The sequence below is a fragment of the Elaeis guineensis genome, chromosome 4, assembly GCF_000442705.2.
Source record: "Elaeis guineensis isolate ETL-2024a chromosome 4, EG11, whole genome shotgun sequence".
In the NCBI taxonomy this organism is placed as follows: Eukaryota; Viridiplantae; Streptophyta; class Magnoliopsida; order Arecales; family Arecaceae; genus Elaeis; species Elaeis guineensis.
The window spans coordinates 42,820,885-42,841,393 of NC_025996.2; the positions used below are offsets into that span (position 1 = coordinate 42,820,885).

General features: G+C 35.0%; 1 protein-coding gene across 1 annotated transcript; it reads left to right on the forward strand.

The window, feature by feature from the left end:
- The first annotated feature begins 5,742 nt into the window (after nt 1-5,742).
- Nucleotides 5,743-8,414, forward strand: LOC105035091 (receptor-like protein EIX2). Its single transcript, XM_019847215.2, has one exon. The coding sequence runs from the start codon at nt 5,794-5,796 to the stop codon at nt 8,365-8,367; it is 2,574 nt and encodes an 857-aa protein (XP_019702774.2). The 5' UTR covers nt 5,743-5,793; the 3' UTR covers nt 8,368-8,414.
- The last annotated feature ends 12,095 nt before the right edge of the window (nt 8,415-20,509 follow it).

Consider the following 20,509-nt stretch of genomic DNA (forward strand, 5'->3'; position numbering starts at 1 on the left):
TGATGAAATATTTTTTCATCACTAATACTATTATTTATGATGAAATTATTTATATCATAAATAAATTCATCACAAAAATATTATTTTCTTATAGTGATAATAGTAGTTGATGCATGACCCTACCAATAGATAACAGTAGTTGGCATACGATCCTGCCAACGGATAATGGTAGTTAGTATTTTGATGACTATGGCCATGTCACAGATATAATAGTGGTCCTAGCATTTAGTCTAAAAAAATTATTATAAATTATAATATGATAAAATAACAAATCATTTGTGATTTTACCTATATGGTGAATATGATTTATGAATTTGTTTATGTTATGTTTTGAAAACTATATTTACAAAAATTGCATGATTTATGCATATGCAAGAGCATCTTTGATTTATAATATATTGTTATTATGTATATTTTATGTTCTAATAATAATTATTTTTTCTAAATAATTTATTAATATATGTATAAATTTATACTTGATCCGGATAAAATGATGTAAGTTTTACGTACTGAACTGGTGTAGCTCATATCTTTTTCTTTTTCTATCTAGATGAATAAGGTTAGAAATGAAGGATGATTCAAGCTTAAGGGTCTATGTTAACGAGCTTAAAGATTTTATAATTAAATTTTAATTTATTGGATAATTATGGACTTGTAGTCAAACTACTTATGAATTTTGAGACATGGATTTGATATTTGATTTTAAATTTAGATGCTCTAAACAATCTCAGTTTATTTACTTGAAAAATGATGGAATTGAAACTTTAATTTTATTTTATTTGTCATGGATTTTAGCTAATTATGAATGATTGATTTCGTATTATCATGGACAATATCCTTAGGTAGTATGATCGTCTTATGTCTCAGATTTGGAGCATAATAAAAGTATCAGCACACAACCCCTACTGGTAACATATCAAAGTACTAATGCACAAACCTCTAGTAGGATATTTCACAGCAAATAATCCCCAATGGTAGGGTATCAAGGTTTTAATACATAACCTCCACTGACAGATATCGACATACCAGCATACAACCCTTATTGGTAAGGTATCAAAATATCAATGCATAACTCCTATTTGCAGGGTATCGAAATACCAGCGCGCAACTCTACTAGTGAGATATCGAAACATAGTCTAGTTATGAGTCAAAATCCATCTTAAATCAAAACACTTTTCTCAAAAATATATTTTATATTCCAAAATAAAATATTCATAAACCATACAATATCGAAATCTATTGGACATAAGTCATATTAAATTCAATTTGTTCAATCAAAAATCATTTAATATTTTAGAAAAGAACATATTTGATAATTCAAAAAATCATGCACCATTCATAAATTATAAATAATTTAATATAAAAAAATATTTTATAATTTATCACTAAATCTAGAAAAAATAAAATATTACTTATCTTTCAATTATCCGGATAGATTTAAATAAGTCCAAAATTTTTTTCTCTTCAAAATCCTTAGTTGTACATCATATCATGCTATCCCATGATTAGATATTTTTTTATCTAGATGACTACACTCTTATATAGAATCAAGTCCAATAATTTATATTTCAAATCGAAATATTCATAAACCATATAATATCAAAATCTATTGGACATAATTCATATTAAATTCAATACGTTCGATTATAAATCATTTAATATTTTAGAAAAGAGTCTATTTGACAATTCAAAATATCATGCACCAAATTCATAAATCATAAATAATTTAATATAAAAAAATATTTTATAATTTATCACTAAATCTAGAAAAAATAAAATATTACTTATCTTTCAATTATCCTGATAGATTTAAATAAGTCCAAAATTTTTTCTCTTCAAAATCCTTAGTTGTACATCATATCATGCTATCCTATGATTGAATATTTTCTTATCAAGATGACTACACTCTATATAGAATTGAGTCCAATAAGTAAAAATGATACGAATAATTAAGAAAGATAAGATTGACGGATAGTCTAAATCAATGATTCGGATTTGTCCAATCATGATAACTTTATTTGATCAAGATCAAACTAGAAAATTGGCTCTAAAGAGATAAAAAATAATCAAATTTAGTAGTATCTTATAAGGGCTAAATGGTAGAGACTAGTATTCTGGTTAGTCCAATCAAAAGTGATTTTATCTAATTATGATTAGACTAGGAGATAGGTGTATCAATAAAAATCAAAGGACCAAATCTAGTAGCATCCGATCTAGTCAGGATGGATGCAGACACGTTGCCTGATGATCTGGATCAAGATTTTTTTCACTAGGGTTAGATCAGAATCATTAAAGAAAAATTTTTATTGGATCAAATAATTTTAGACAAATAGTGGAGAGAGAAACAATCTAGAAAAAAAAATTATAGAGAGAAAAAGTGAAGGAAGAAACTAAGAAAAGCAAGTGTAGAGAGAGAGAGAGAGGAGAGAGACGAACTCTCCCTCTCTTTTTTTTTTTTTTCTTTCTTTCTTTTATCTTTTTTCTTCTTTTTCCCTTCTTTCCTCAGTGAAACAGGGCCTTGTTTCCCCTATGTTTCCTCAGAATAGAGGAGCATAGCCGGCGTGGCTATAGCCAATGGTGGCTGAGGCCACGATGCCGTAGGCGGTAGACATCCATCCCGACGATTGGCAGTCACGAATGGTGTCAGTAAATCAAAGGAAAGTGATGGAAAAATAGGGAGAAAATAGGATTTGATTTCTTCCAAAAGAAAATACGACGATAGCCGGCCGGAAACCATGATTTAACGACTAATAAAGAGGGAGAAGAGAGCTAATCAAGGTTTCTCGATCTCTTACCTAGCTTGTTGGCGGTGCTAGGGTCGTGATTCTGGCAGGCACAATGATGGAATTTCGTGAAGAAGAAGAGAAGAGGATGGTTTCACTGGCGATGGTTCAATGGCCGACGATAGTGGGTTTCAAAGGAGTTGATGGGCTTTTTAAATGACGAGGGAGAGGGTACCGAGAATCCTTCTTGGCGAAATTCTTTGTGCACCGCACGCGGTGCAGAAGACTACGCACCGTGCCCGGTCATTCGCTCTCGTGCGGGGCCGGTAAAAAAATAAAAAAAAAAAAATTTCGCCGACATCGGCGGATCCGCGCATGAGCGAATCACTGTGCACGGTGGGCCGTTTCCTGCACCGCGCATGGTGCACAAAAGATTGCTCATCCTTCTTGAGGTCGAACTCTTCCGGTGAAATAGGAGAAGACCATTGATTTGATTTTTTTCCCCCCTGCCACTTGAAAAATCATGCACTATGGCTGGGCTAGTTAAGTGGGCGAGGCCCAGGTTGATATCAGGCAGTTTGGGGCAGGATATTACATATTCAATATTGTAGTCATTCCGATATTATGTCATGTGCTTGGATTCTAGAATGTTTCATGCTTTTTATGAGCTTCCATCCTCATGTTTTGATTTGAACCTGGAAATGTATCAGCTTGCAAATCCCAATAAATCTATGGAGCATTTTTTTCTATCTACTTGCTTTGCTTCCGATTGTACTGGTAGCTTGAGAACAGCATATTCCAGAATCAATAAAATCACCAGAACTTAATCCATTGAAATCGAATTTAGCAAGCAATCACCATCATTATGAATTGGTTATACCACATTATTCTAAATATAAGGGCTACAGGGAGTAACGTGCGCATTTTCCGTTTCCATCTGTTTATTAAAACCAGTTTAGACAGTTCTCTAACAACTCCAACTTAAACAGTAGTTGAATTAGCTCACAAGCAACTGAAATTGGCAAATGAACAGCAATCATCTAATTATATGCTTCGCAAGTTTGAAAACCCAAATCATCTTGGCGTATAAAAGGAAATAAGAGGAAGAAAAGGCTTTAACTAGTTGACTATTTTATAGGTATAGCTTTTTCTTTTTTCTTTTTTCTTTTTTCTTTTCTTTTTTTTTTTTTCAGGAAACAGTTATAGCTATATTCCCGTAGTCTTCCAGCTCTGCTCCTGTAATATTCTGGCTCTGGTCGTGCAAGTTAAAACCGAAGAAAACGTTGTCTTCTAGCTCTGTTCCTTGTAATATGTGAAATAAGTACCTCTAAAACTCGATAAATTTTGAGGAATAGTCATAGAATCTAATTTGTTACCAACATTGTCCAACAGAAAGCATTCAACTCATGCAATCTTTTTATGACCTATAATTTCTATTCAGTTTCAAGGTCCAACCTACACTTTAGCCCGTATTTGGAGAGCTTCTACTAGTCTAACCTTTTTGTATTATGATCTATAGGCAAACAGTGGCCGAAGTCAGCATTTACGTACGGAATCTTCTGCAGATGTTCTGTAGGCAGACAAGATTGGTCTCCTTAGGGTGGCATTGCTGACCACGTGCTTCATAAATGGTTCCTTATGCTGTCCTATGACCACTATTTGTCAGATGTGTGTGGTGCTCGGGAAGGAAAAGGAGGGTTATTGGATTTACACTGAGGAACATAAATGACTTTTGCAACAATTTGGAAGTCTTCCTTTTCCATCAATACCTTCTTTATATAGACATTATAGTTATTAAAATAATAACAGAGATTTAGCTGTCTATAGATTAGTAAATATAACATTAATAACAGTTAGTTAACTGGTATCCTGTTATGGTGGACACTGTACAAGTAGAATAATGGCCCTTTTGGTTACATTTTCCCTGTTCTCTGTTTCAAGGACAGGGTCTTTCTTCTCTTTTTGATAATCCGTTCATTTATTTATATTTTTCCGAAAGAAACCATCTATTTCCATTGTTACCCCCGGTAATGGAAATACACAATCTGTATTTTTTGTTTGCAATCCTTTTTTCCCTTTTAAGGCTTTTTACTTTTATTTTCATTTTTACTTCTATCGTTATAGAGAATAAGAGGGGAGCCTAGCTCTCTGGTGTCGACTTCTGGAGAAATATTTTACGAAGAAAAACGGAAGGGGACATTGTCCGCGAAGGCTACATACCAAACGCCGTGCCATAGAAGTCCCTGAGATATATGTCCTCTTCTAAAGTCCAAACTACTTGTTGAATGGGCAGCCATATCTGCCAAGCCAAGTTAGTGGTCAGATATTATCATACATCCCACAATTTTGGACCATTTACATTTCGTCTTCTGAAGTCCAGACCACTTGTTGGATGGGTAGTCGTATCTGCCAAGCCAAGTTAGTGGTCAGATATTATCATATTCCACAATTTTGGACCATTTCTTGTCAAATGTCAACAAAATCAACGGTTTTGGGCTGACTTGTACTTCCATGCTTTGCTTGGCCCAGCATGTCTGGTTTGTCTCCATGCTATAAAAGGATCACTTTTGCTGGGGAAAAAGAAAAAACGCAAGAAAGGGAGGTAATTGGCTTGTTACTTGAGGTTTCTAGACATTTGAGCAGCTGAACTGTCAATTAGTGCTGTAATAAAATGGCTAATATTTGCTCTTTTGTTGCATTGTTGTTTGGATATCTTTGCTTCACCACCAATGCAATCAGTCACTGCAATGGAGAATCCAATGTCGGATGCATACAAAGTGAGAGGTTAGCACTTCTCAGGTTCAAGGCAGGCCTCAAAGATCCTCATCAACTTCTCTCCTCATGGATGGGTGCAAACTGTTGTGCATGGACAGGAGTGTCCTGCGACAACGAAACAGGGCACGTCATCGCCATCGACCTTAGATACCACCATCTATACACTGATCATTCAACTGACTGGCGTTTGGGAGGTGAGATTGGTTCTTCCTTGCTTGATCTGAAGGACCTAAAGCACTTGGACCTGAGCTCAAACAATTTTGGTGGCCGTACCATTCCACACTATATTGGTTCCATGGCTGAATTGAGATATCTTAACCTTTCTAACGCTGGCTTTAGTGGGAGAATTCCTCATCAGCTTGGTAATCTTTCAAACTTGGAATACCTTGATCTCAATTCATTCCATTCTTTGTATGATTTAAATGCTGACAGTATTCGATGGCTCTCTAATCTCGCTTCTTTGCGATATCTCGATATGACTAGGGTGACCCTTGCAAAAGCATCTGACTGGTTTCATGCTGTCAATGCGTTGCCTTCTCTCTCGGTTCTTCATTTACCATTTTGTAGGCTTTCAAACATTCCTGCTGCCATCTCACATGTTAATCTCTCTTCTCTTGCCACCCTTGATCTTTCCAACAACGAATTTGATTCGAGGCTCCCAGAGTGGCTGTTCAATATCAGCAGTCTAATAGAACTCCATCTTCAAGTCAATCATTTCCATGGTTCAATACCTGATGTCCTGAATAACATGGCTTCTCTTGAGGTCCTTCAGCTAGGAATCAATGATTTTGTGGGGTCAATACCATCTACCATTAAATACCTCTGTAATTTGAGGATTTTAGATCTGTCATCTAATAAAATTGATGGAGAGTTGATGGTCTTTCCAGAAATCTTTTCCGGATGTGTTAGGGAGAGCCTGGAGGTACTGAATTTGAGAAGCAATAAATTGAAAGGAAAATTGGCAGGTTGGCTGGGGCTACTTAAAAGATTAATCATTCTGGACCTCAGTGAAAACTTACTGTATGGTCCCATTCCAGCATCTATAGGAGAATTATCAGCTCTGAAGACAATATTTCTTGACCGCAACCAGTTGAATGGCACACTTCCGGTAAGTATTGGACAGCTTCAGAAGCTGCAGCTCTTTGATGTTTCTCTCAATTCATTGGAGGGACTTCTAACAGAACATCACTTCGTGAATCTCTCAAGGTTGGAAGATTTGAGCTTGGCTTCAAACCATTTTGTCTTAAATATAAGCTCAGAGTGGGTTCCTCCATTTCAGTTAAGGCTGATCGGTTTGCGCTCTTGCCAATTAGGCCCCAAGTTTCCTGCATGGCTCCAGACACAGAAGGACTATTGGGCAATGGACTTGTCCCATGGAGGAATAGCAGATATCCTGCCTGACTGGCTATGGGACTTGTCTCATCAGATTGTACTACTAGATCTCTCTTACAATCAGCTCGATGGCAAGGTTCCTGCATCGTTGAGGTTCGCCAGTATTTCTATTCTTATTTTGAGTTCAAACAATTTTGATGGTCCATTGCCTCCTTTGCCTTCTAGCATGGAATATCTGGATCTCTCCAACAATTCATTTTCAGGTGACCTACTTCCAATCTTTGCCGGCGAGCCATTGCTTCTTTCTAATTTGTTTCTCTCTAATAACTTGATTAATGGTACAATTCCTGAATCCATATGTACAGCAAGTGGCTTAGTGGCTATCGATCTCTCAGGAAATCTCTTGTCTGGAGGTTTGCCTCAATGTTGGGCAGAGTTTCCATCATTGATGGTCATAGATCTCTCCAACAATAATCTCTCTGGTTCAATTCCAAGCACCATGCGCTCTCTCACTGTACTCCAAGCCTTGCACTTGGGTAACAATAGCTTCTATGGAGAGCTTTCCGAATCTTTGAAACACTGCAAAAGCTTGGTAACTCTTGATCTTGGTGGAAATAGATTATCCGGGATGATACCGACTTGGATAGGAACGCTGCCATTTTTGAAGATTCTTCGGTTAAGATCAAACAATTTGGCCGGCGACATTCCTTCAGAGTTGGCTCACTTTCCTTCTCTTCAGATTTTGGACCTCGCAGAGAATAGTCTGTCGGGTTCCATACCACAAAGTTTTGGAAACTTTGCTGCAATGGTATTGGCACAAAAGGCAAACGAAAGCATGTTGGATTCTTATCAGAGTTCGGTACAGTCTAGTGTTGATGACTATGGTCCCATGGGTTACATAGAGAACTTGCTGGTGGTGATAAAAGGAAGGGAACTGGAATACAGCAAAAATCTTCAATATGTGACAAGCATAGACATCTCAAACAACAAATTGGCAGGTGAAATCCCTCCAGAGTTGATGAACCTCCACGGGTTGCACAGCTTAAACATGTCAGCCAATCATCTTACAGGGATGATTCCGGATGGAATTGGTGGAGTGAGGTTGCTGGAGTCTCTTGATTTATCAAGAAACAATCTTACGGGTCCAATTCCTACAAGCATGTCAGCCTTGACTTCCTTGAGCCACTTAAATTTGTCATACAATAATTTATCAGGAAGAATTCCGTCAGGCTATCAGCTACAAACTCTTGATGATCCATCCATTTACATGGGAAACCCTGAACTCTGTGGATTTCCTCTTGATAGAACATGCCTCGATAACAGAACATTGAATGATCAAAATGTTACTTGTGGTGATGGAGATGAATGTGGGATTGAAATGCTCTCTTTTTACATTGGAACTATTCTAGGATTTGTGATAGGATTTTGGGCCATATGTGGCCCTCTACTGTTCAACATAACTTGGAGAAGAAAGTACTTTCAGTTCATTGATAGGATGAACAATAGGCTTATGGCCTGTGTTCCTAGAAAGATATAGCGGGCAGAAAGTAGTGGTTGAAGAAGATTGTAGGGGAGGTTAGGAAGAAGATGCACTTTCGCTTTCACATAAAAACTGTACATGTAAGTACTTTTTTATGAAGCATTCAAGTTGATTCTATGTATACGTACAATTGATGTTTGTAGGCATGTTTTATATGTGCAAGAAAGCAAGTGGGCAGGCCAGTTTCCTTTTTGTTCCTCTTCTTATTCTTTTCCAAGCAATTATGTGGCATCTCCCTTAAGACATGTAAATTAATCGGTGATATTTGTTCTACTGACCAGCTGGCTGACCATGCTAGACGCCAGGAATCCGCTGAAGTTGTAGGTAAAATTCCATCTTGGATTCATGGCATCATGATTGGTTAAAGCTGGCATATGAATTTATGATCACAGTATTTTTAAATTATTTCAATAGTTTTAAGTATTATAGAATAATTGCTAAAAGCTATCATTTAGGGTGTGTTTGGTTAGCCATTAAAAAAATATTTTTTTTACTTTTTGATTTTTAAAAAGCAAAAATCAAAAGCAATGTTTAGTAACACCATAAAAAGCAACTAGCAAAAATCAAAATAATTGCTTTATATGCAAAACAAAAAAAAAATTGCTTTTCTACTTTTTTTGCTTTCCCACATCTAAAATATCAAACCAAAAGGTAAAGAATCCAAACTCTTCTCTCTAGTCGAGCTCTTTATCTCCCCATCCTCTTTTTCCTTCCTTTTCGAATTCTTCTCTCTCGTCGAGCTCTTCACTTGTCATCCCTAAATGTTGTCTTTTGTTTTATAACAACGTAGTTATCAAACATACTTTTTGCTTTTTTTTTTACTCAATAATAAAAATAAAAAAAAAATAAAAATTAATTTTTAAAAATAAAAAATCAAAAATCAAAAAGTGAAACTAAACGCATCCTTAGCTATTCATGCACATGTTTGTATAGGGGCATTCTTGCTGAGCTAGTAGCTCATGTCACCTTTTCGGAGCAACTGGATGGCTAGTTACTTGGCTATCACTCAAGAGTATATTTGATGAATATTTTTTTTGTTGCTCTTGAAATAAATAATTTGTTGCTCTCAAAATAAATATAAGTCTAAATCCTATTGACATAGTAACTGTAGCAGAAAAATAGGTAATGTCCATGCATATCAATAGATATGCTCCATTATAAGAAAACCAATAAATTGAGATTTTTTTAAAATTAATAATTACTTCTAGTTCACCAATTCTTTTTTATTTAGAAAAAATAATAAACAACACTAAATGAAAAATAAATAATAATAATAATAATAACAACAATAAAATTATGCCTAATATTTGATTTATCTGAACTATGTAGTTGATGTTATTAATGGAAATATAATTTACTATAGAAAAAATTAGAAATACAGTTTTTTCTTGATGGCCTTAAAGCCCTAGGGCCAGATGCTTCACATTTATATATATTTTTTAAAGCTTCTAGGATTTTCTTTGTGATGATATCATGATGTTGCTTGATGCTTTCTACAAAGGTGCCTTTGGCTTATCTAGGTTGAATTTTGTCTACATTATATTCATCCCTCAAAAAGAAAGCACTCTGTATGCTTAAGATCTGCAACCCATCAATTTACTCAATAGCCTGTACAACATAATCACAAAGGTACTGTGTATGCATCTTGCTAAGTTTTCTTTTCTATTTATTGATGAATCACAATCAATTTTTGTTAAAGGAAGATTGATAATTGAGAATTTCTAAGCACTCATGAAATAATAGCCTACTATAAAAGACCTAGTTAGAAAGGAACCTTGTGTAAGTTAGACTTTGAAATTCTTTTGACTAGATAAATTGGAACTTGTTATTTGCTACACTATAGACCAGAAGCTTTCCTTCAAAATGGATTAATTAGATACATCATCTACTTTCTTCTACTTCTATAGCCCTTTTGGTAAATGAAAATCTTAGAAGATGGATCAAGTGCCAGCAAGGAGACCCACTTTCACCCGCTCTTTACATCTTGGCACCAAATGTGCTCTCCAAATTACTCAAACAGGCTAGATCACTGGGGTTAATTGAAAGAATTGGTTATAGCAAGATATGTTCTGAGATAAAAAATCTTCTTTTTGCACATGATATATTACTATTCTATGCTAGTAAAATTGACTGTACTGAAACAGCTAAAGTTATCTTGCTTAGATTTGAAGATACTCCTAATTGAAAATTAATTTTTACAATTGCTTGAACATCAGTGAAACAAAAGGATATAGATTCTTCTGTTTGATAATTTATAAAAAGGCCTCATGACTTCTGTTTACTTACTTGGGTCTTCCTTTTTATGATCAAAAAGTTTCGAAATAGTACTGGATGTCTTTGCTAAAGAAAATAAATATAAGATTGACTATACTGAAGGAGAGATTTTTATCTTGGAGAGGTAGAATTACCCTTATTCCACTACAGGAAGAAGGGTATATAGAGACCATTTTTTTCCGACGCTTTTGGAAAGCGTCGACAGGTTGCGCTGACCTGCCGACGCTTTTAAAAAGCATCGTGTTTTAACGACGCTTAAAAGCGTTGTAAAATTTGAGCATTGTCAACGCCGACGCTTTTAGCAAAAGCGTCGTTAAATAAAAAAAATACCGACGCTTTTTTACGTCATTATTTAACGATGCTAAAAAGCGTCGTTAGGTTCCTTTAATACCCCCTCCTCCCGTGCCCTAATCTATCTACCGCCGCCCCTTTAATTTCCTCTAATTCTCTTCCGCCGACCCCGGCCCATCTCCGCCGCCGGCACCGCACCCACCGTCCATGCGCACCCGCCGTCCACGCCTCATCGCCGGCACCGCACCCGCCAGCCCAAAGGTTCGATCTCTCTCTCTCTCTCCCTCCCTCCCTCCTTCCCTCACTTTTTATCTTTTCTCTCGTGTTTCCCCCCTCTTCGAGAGTTATTTTGGTTGGATTTTGGATCATATGAGCCGAATCCTCCTCTTACAAAGTGAAGGGTGTCATGATCGGTAATCGCATCGGATCTCTTTCTGGCTTGCAAAGGTTTCGGAGCGAGCAGCGCATTTGTCTATCTAGTTTTGAGATCGTTCTTTTATTTGTCTATCTAGTTCTGAAATGAAGCATTGAAGAGGTTAATTTCACTGGATTTTGGTAGAAATTTGCAGACTTTAGCTTGAAGTGTTTATCTGTTTGATCCTTCAGCTCATGGCCAGCTGACTATTTTGTATAGCATGGCTCAAGATTAACCGTAAGACATTCAAGAATGCATCATTGCTTTTGCAAACCTTTAGTTTATCTAGTGATACCTGGCATCTCACGGCATTGAGAAATCGATAGCTTGGAAGGCTTTGGCTTAGGTCGGCGAATCAGTTTTGGAAACCTTTCAGGTCAAGCGCTAATCATTATTATGATAAATTCTATCATCTTACTGCAAAATTATCAACCTATAGTTGCGGATCTATAAAACGCACCGCTTTAGATTAATCAACTAGCAGCTGGTCTGTAGCTCATGCTCCGGCCTTAGACCTATAATAAATATCAGTAATTACATTAACCATTAGGCCATCAAATGCATTAGCTAATATTTAAAAAAATAAATATAGAATACTTCTTTTATTTACCAAACAAGAAATAATTTCATTTAGAAGAAAAAAAGAAATAAACATAAAAGAATAACCACTTATGATATTTAATATTTTTGATATCAAAATATCGCCATCTTAGAATCCATTGCACATTCCACACATATTCATACATGAAACAAAATTGAAAACAAGCAAAATACTCCAGTACAGTAAGAGAATAAAGCTTCACTTAAACCTATAACTGAATTTTATCCATCACAAAGGACCAAAGTTTCAGCAAATGTCCTTGAATTACCAAAAGAACATAAAAAAAAAATAACAACAATAGAGAGAAAAATTATATTCTTTTTATGGGGATATTGATAAGATTATCGCTTATGTACATGATTATATAATCTTTGATGAATACAACAAAACTCACATAAGAGGTTGGTTCAGAATAAAATGATTAAGATTAAATAATCAATGGTTTTCCCAAAGTCTTTCCCCAAGGCCTTTAACCTCAAGTAGAAAGGCCTTCTTTTTGGGCAAAAAGAAAACAACTTTCTTCATGCTTTATGGTGTCTCCTGTATGTTGACGGTATAAAATATTCGGTTTCATATGTTTGATTGGAATTCTAGATACATCATCATTCTCTATCAAATTCAATATTATTTTGAGTTATTATTCTGACTTTTAGAAATAGTGTTATATGTAATTAACTGCATTTTATTTTTGATAAATTAGCTGTATATGATGTCGCCATTATTTGTTATTTCTGATCATGTTGACGGTGGTAATGATCATTTTTGTGCAGCGATAAAATATTTATAATTTAGTGAAAATAGTAGATTGTTCAAAGGAGGAATCAGTTTTTGAAGATATGCTAATTAGATAATGACAAGCAAATAAAAAATCTAATATCGAATGATGGTTGGTTCATATGTACTTGTTGAGCGAACGTATAAGTCATGATCATCCTCATCCACACCTCTCCTAAATTATCAAATATGGTAAATATGTATAGCATAAAATAAATGATATAGAGCTAGATCAATTTACAACCACACCCTCTTAGTATCTCTCTATGAGGTTCATCCAAAAATATATAGTACAATTAATTAAGGTTGTGATACATGGTTGATGAATGGATAATTTCATAGTTTCATGAATCCTGATTGATTGCTTATCTGACATGTGGCGCTCGTTATGTGGTTGGACCCTGATATCGTGTGGCCTACGTTATCCTTATCTTCGTGGCTGATGAAGACCAAGCATTTGGATTAAGCTGGGCCAAGTTTCTTTGTCCGTTACTCCCCAAGTAAATATCAGGTATTAACCAATCACATCCGGCCATTTGATCCAAGCATGCACTGGCGAACTTAATTAAGAATGATGGTTGGACCATAATGATCATGAAGTTGTTATCTTTGTTAAATGGCACTCAAGTGGAGCATTTTCTGCAAATTATCAATAGCTTTTCCTTGTTACTAAAATTTGAAATATAACGAGTTTTGAGTAGGATGAATTACTTGAAATAGAAGTGTTTTAGCTGCTTATATTGATGTTTATTGTCACACCCTGATAAAAGTGAAATCATAATTCTTTAATACTCATTAGAGGGATGTGATGAAAGATGCCAGGCAATGTTAATTATGAATTAATTTTAAAAAAAATTACATTGCATAAAATCATAGACCTGTCTTTTGATTAATGTACATATTCTATTGTATCCGTACATTTATTTATTTTTGTATGGGTAAAAGAATTATGTACATTGATCAATTGATTGTCCAGTATGGACAGTTTGAAAAATGTGAGTAATTCTATAGGTCATTACCATAATCAAATGGTATGCTGAGGGTTCGAAAAAAATTTCGGATGGTATTTTTCTTTTGTTCTCCCTATACGGGAGAACTAAGGGGAAATGCTGTCGAAATTTTTTTCGGCTCTTGTTGCATATCATTTGATTTCTGTAATTGACCTATAGAATTAATATATTTTCTGAATGGGATAGGACCTTCTTTACCTATTAGTTGATGATAGCAAGCATTTACTATGTAAACTTTATCTAGCTGTTATTTTTTTGGATTTTATGAAATAACTGATATTTTTTTACTCATTGTATTAATATAGATTGTATAATTTTTTTTATTTTTAGATAAATTGCAAGCTCGGTCATTTTTATCCTACAATGGACAAAAGTTGGATAAATAAACCAAGGAATAGTAAAGAATATTTAGATGGAGTTCATGACTTTATTAAATTTGGTATGGAGAAAAGTAGTTTGAATGGAAAGATTTTATGTCCATGTCGGAAATGTGTAAATAGTTCTTCTTTAGATCCATAAATTATTGAAGAACATTTGGTATGGAATAATTTTTTAAGAGGTTATACCGACTGGATTTTTCATGGAGAATCTATGTTGCCATCATCATGTAACCAACCCCTGACTTATTTTGGATCTACTAGCCTACAAGATAATTCTGCAAGAGATGATGATATAAGGGGTTTGATCACAGATGCTTTTGGACTTGGTGTTCAAAATTTAGGAGAATCCAGTAGTATACAAGAAATAGTTGGGATGTTTGATGGATGTACGCATACGAAACGTATGCATGTTGAGGAGCCTATACATACATTTAATGATGAGACAGCTCGTTATCACACCTTAATGAAAGATGCAGATGAAGAATTATATCCGGGTTGTACGAAATTTTCTAAGATTTCTTTTCTTATACATTTATTTCATTTAAAATATTTGAATGAATGGTCTGGAAAGAGTTTTACCATGCTGCTCAAGTTATTAAAGGATGCATTTTTAGAAAGTACTCATTTACCACTATCGTATTATGAAGCCAAGAAAGTAGTAAAGGAATTGGATCTTGGATACGAAAAGATTCATAGTTGTCCGAAAGATTGTATGTTATATCGAGGTGAAAATGCTAATCAAGAGTCATGCAATGTATGTGGATCTTCAAGATGGATAACACAAAAAGAAGATCGAGACAATGTACTGAATGAATTGGATACAACACGGAGTAAAAAGAAACCGGCCAAGGTATTGCGTTACTTTCTTCTTATACCTAGATTGAAAAAGATTTATGCATCATCAAAAATAGCTTCATCAATGAGATGGCATGATGAATGACGTACAAAGGATGGAATGTTGAGACATCCAGCAGATAGTCTTCAATAGAAAGTATTTGATGATAGGCATCCTGATTTTGCCTCTGATGTTCGCAGTGTTAGGTTTGGCTTAGCTTCTGATGGCTTCAATCCATTTTGGACCCTGAGTTCTACCTACAGTACTTGACCAGTCATTTTGATACCTTACAATTTGCCACCGTGGATGTGCATGAAACAATCATCACTTATCTTGTCAATGGTTATTCCAGGAGATAAGGGTCTAGGCAATGATATTGATATTTTTCTACAGCCTTTAATAGAGGAATTGAAACAGTTGTGGGAGGGTGTTGATGCATTTGATGCTTCCAACGGCCAAATATTTAAACTATGGGTAGCTTTGTTATGGACTATTAATGATTTTCCAGCATATGCCAATTTATCTGGCTGGAGTACAAAGGGACGGGTCGCATGTCCTTATTGTGGAGATTCAACACATTCAATTTGGTTAAAATATAGAGGTAAATTTTGTTACATGGGACATCGTCGATGGTTGGAAGCAAATCATCCATTTTGATTTCAGAAAGATTTGTTTGATGGTACTATAGAATTGGGATGTGCCCCTATTCCACCTTCTGCAACTGATGTTCATAGACAAATGGATGGCATCAATTACAGCTATGGTAAGCACTCAAAGTCCTCTAAAAAGAGAGAAAGGGATGATGTTGAAAGCTCAGTGCACGAAGGGTTACCAGAGGAAGTCAGTATCAGTACTATAGATGCAGAGGTGTTTCAAGATTCAGACAATTATTTCGAAGATGAAAATGAGGAAGATACACAGATAGCATCTACACAACAGCCCAGTAAATATTTATGAAAAAAATGAAGTATCTTTTTTGACTTACCTTATTGAAAACATAATCTTATTCAGCACAATCTTGATGTCATACATATAGAGAAGAATGTTTGCGATAATTTACTTGGAATATTTTTAAACCTTGATGGAAAGAGCAAAGATAACATGAAGGCACGTCTTGATTTAAAAGAAATGGGTATCCGACAGGAACTTCATCCTAAAATGCTTGCTAATAATAGAATTTATGTGCCTCCTGCATGTTACACAATGTCTGCTCGAGAAAAGGATAATTTTTTGGAAGTTTTGAAAAGTATCAAGGTACCTGATGGATATGCATCAAATATTTCACGATGTGTGCATCTAAAGGATCGAAAACTTTCAAATCTTAAAAATCATGATGATCACATATTGATGCAAGATATTTTTCTAATAACTTTAAGATCGTCATTGCCGAAACAAGTTGTTACAATTGTACTTCGATTATCGTCATTCTTTAAGGCATTATGTTCCAAAGTTATTGATCCTCGGAAACTTGATCAGTTAGAATCCGATATTGCAATTACACTTTGCCAGATGAAAAAAAATTTTCCTCTTGAATTTTTCACTATTATGGTACATCTGCTCATTCACCTAGCTTCAGAAGTTAAAGTTGGTGGACTGGTACATTATAGATGGATGTATCCTATTGAGAGGTATTATTGCAAACCTTAAATCTTTTGATAATTTTATTAGAAACAACAGCATACTGATATTTTAATAAATATTTAATTTTTGAAGGTATCTTGTGCGTCTTAAAGATTATGTGCGAAATAGAGCCTATCCCGAAGGCTCGATTGCTGAAGCATATATTGCGGATGAATGTTTGACATTTTGTTCAAGATATCTTCAAGGTATAGAGACTATTTTTAATCGACCTCAACGGCATAATAACTTTGTGGAGAATGCAGAACTGTATAAGTTCTTAACTGCTGAAAAATTTTTGGGAAGAGCTGAAAGTATTGTACTTGATCAAAAATCCTTAGCACAAGCACATCGTTATGTGTTACTTCATAGTGACATAATATCTGACCATCGCAGGTTAGTATATTTAAGGAATGACATCAAAATTTAAATTTTATATTAGATATAATATTCTAAATGATATATTTATATTTTATGCAGTGAATTTTTAATTTATCAAAGACGAGCCAATCATAACATTTGTCCTAATGCAAGGATTAAACAGCGATGGTTGGTCGAGTTATTCCCTATGTGGCTTTCGAATCAAGTGTGATTTATATTATGGGATACATTAATTTTTGATACATATTTAATATCAGATAACTCAACAGCACTTCGTCATATCATTTTTTTTTAGGTATCAAAGATGATGGAGACAAATAATTCAGATGAACTAATAGCTCTTGCTCGAGGACCTAACAAGATTGTGAATAGATATAACGGTTTCATAATTAATGGCTTTAAATTTCATACTAGAGAACGGAAGAAATTTAGAAAAATACAGAATAACGGTGTTGTGGTGGAAGCGGATGAAAAATCCTATTATGGTGCACTTAAAGATATCTATGAGTTAGATTATTATGAAAAATTTAAAGTAGTACTGTTTAGATGTGATTGGATAGACATAAACTCACCAAGGGGTTTGAAACAAGATGCAAATAGATTTACACTTGTAAATTTTTCAAGATTAATACACACTGGTGTGTTATTGAAGGATGACCCATTTATTTTTTCATCTCAAGCTCGTCAAGTATTTTATGTACAAGACGCAAAAGATAAAGATTGGTTTACTGTTATCAAAACAAAATCTAGAGACTTATATGATATGGAAAACCAAGTGGAGGATGATGACGATGACACTTATACACAATGTATGCCCTACAATTTTGTGCCAGCTGATGATTTAAATGCTACGATGATGTTGGTTAGAACAGAATTTGAAGGAAACACTACTGCTTGATTGTAACTGATAATAATTATTTATGATATATATATTTTGCATTAATTATTGTGTTATTTTACTCCATATATTAACTGATTCTACCTTTTATTTATATAAATGCTAGGTGACATCATGCATCGCAGGGGATGATATGCTGGTGTGCAGTTCCAGTTTTCACAGACAGAGGTCGGTACGTCTTCTTCAGCACAGCAGCCTGAGGCCAGTTCAGCTGCACAGCATTCTGAGCCCTGTCCTTCATCATCAGCACAGCACGATCTTCCTGTTCATCAGCCAGATGATGAGATACACGTGCAGGGTATATATTGTCTTTCATATAATTTTATTTTTATTTCATTTTATATATATTTATGATATAGTTACTTTTATGTATTTTTTGCAGACGGATCCGAGAGAGTACGCCCCAGAAGCGGACCCACAGTAGTACGAGATGTGTGGCAGATGCGTGAGGGCGAGAGAATTGTTGTGGAGTGCAATCAGCTAGGTCAGCCAATTAAGAAAGCTGCCTGCTTATTGACTTCATTTTTGGGGACTGTTGCTCGAAGGCCTCAGCTATGTCCGTTGGGCTAAGCAAAATGGAATGACATGCTTCCAACATACAAAGTTGAGCTCCTCTGAGTTATAGAGGTAATGAATTGATGTTCATACTGTATATTAATTGTTAATCACTTATATAATTTATTTCATTTAACTTTTTTTTTATAGAGCAAGTTTGTTCTTCCTCCATCCACTCATGATTTTGTAATGAAGTCTCTCAACCACAAATGGAAAGAATATAGAGCACAATTGAAGAGGGACTATATGAGACAGGGTATGACAGAGGAGGATGTTGCTAGAAATTGTCCTCCTGATGTACCCCCTCATCAGTGGATGGAGTTGGATCATTATTGGTTCTCCGAGAGGACACAGGTATATTATCTACTCATTATCTTTTTTTTCTAAATATTTTATAAAAATATTAATTTTTATTATATATTATACATATAACAAGTTTTTTACTTTATTTTACAGACTTATTCTGCTATTAGTAGAGCTGCACGAGCAGCTCTGTCTGTTCCTCATACATCGGGGTCGAAGAGTTATGCACGACTCCGACAGGAGTTTGTATGTTCCTTAAACTTTCATAATTAACTTTTAATTTTTATGTTAAAATATTTATATAACTAATATCATTATGTATCATGGACCATGTCTGTATCATGATACTCATATATTTTTTTAAATTATTATAACTATTTGCTTAAAATTCAAATTATTTGTGTAGGTGGATGAGCATGGGAGGGAACCCAGTAAAGTGGAGTTTTACCGGATGACTCATACTCATCAGGATGGTACTTTTATTCGAGATGAGTCGAGAGATTTGTATGTACGGTATTATTAATATTCTATTTTTTGTAATGATTTTAATTTAATTTTGTTAACTATTAATGTATAACTCTTGTTTTCAAAATAAATACAGGAGAGGGCTACATCTCTCATTACGAAGCGTGACGACGAGTCCACAGCATCTACGTAGCAGAGCCGTATCGAGGCCGAGGTGTTCACAAAGTTGATGGGACCAGAGCGCTACGGCCGAGTGAGGGGTTATGGAGTAGGAGTCACCCCCCACTCAGTTATCTGAGGTTAGTAGATATACGCAGCATGCTGCAGCAGATGCTCAAGATTCATGCGTTCGCAGACTCGAGACAAAGATACAGGAGATTAGACAGAGTCGTGCCGCTGAGATGGAGGAGATGCGACAGAGCCGTGCCGAGATGCAGGCCATGAGGGGACAGATTGATCGGCTTACATCTTTATTAGAGATGTATGGCCCATCTCAGATAAACACATATTATTAAATATATATTTTTATACTAATTTAATGATTTATATATTTTTATTTATAGATATGCAAATCATGCTTTTGATATGTTTCTTGTAGGCTCCTAGCACATCGGGCACCCGTCGAGACAGCGGCACGTCACGTAGAGACAGCGACGACCATCCACCTGCGGATTGATATTATTTTATTTTTATTATATTTTTATATTTACTTATATTACTCTTAATTGTAATGGATGATTAGTACTTTGTTTTTATTTATATAAAATAATATCTTTTGGTTTGGTTAAATTTGCTATTTAAGTTTGCTTTGGGTGTGATTGTACAGGTGTGAATGGTGATTGTACAGGTGTGAATGGTGGTGATTGTACAGGTTTATGTTTGAATAATTGATATAATTTTGTACAGGAATCTATGTATTCTTTTTTTTTATATATAAAATCTGTATTTTTTTTTCTTTTAAAACCTTTAACGACGCTTATAAGCATCCTTAAAGACAAAAAAGCCGACGCTTCGAAAAGCGTCTTGGTAAAGTGGAGGACGCGTTGTCATTAACGATACTAAAAAGCGCCGTTATAATTGAATTTTACGACGCTTTAAAGCGTCGTTACAAACAATGTTTAACGACGCTTATAAGCGTCGCTAAAGACTTAACAGCCAACGCTTCAAAAAGCATCTTGGTAGAGTGGAGGACGCGTTGTCATTAACGACATTAGAAAGCGCCGTTATAATTGAATTTTACGACGCTTTAAAGCGTCGTTAAAAAATAACGATGCTTTTAAAAAGCATCGGCATTTTTCGTCTCCACTCTTATATAGGCGATGCTTTCGCGACGCTTTTTG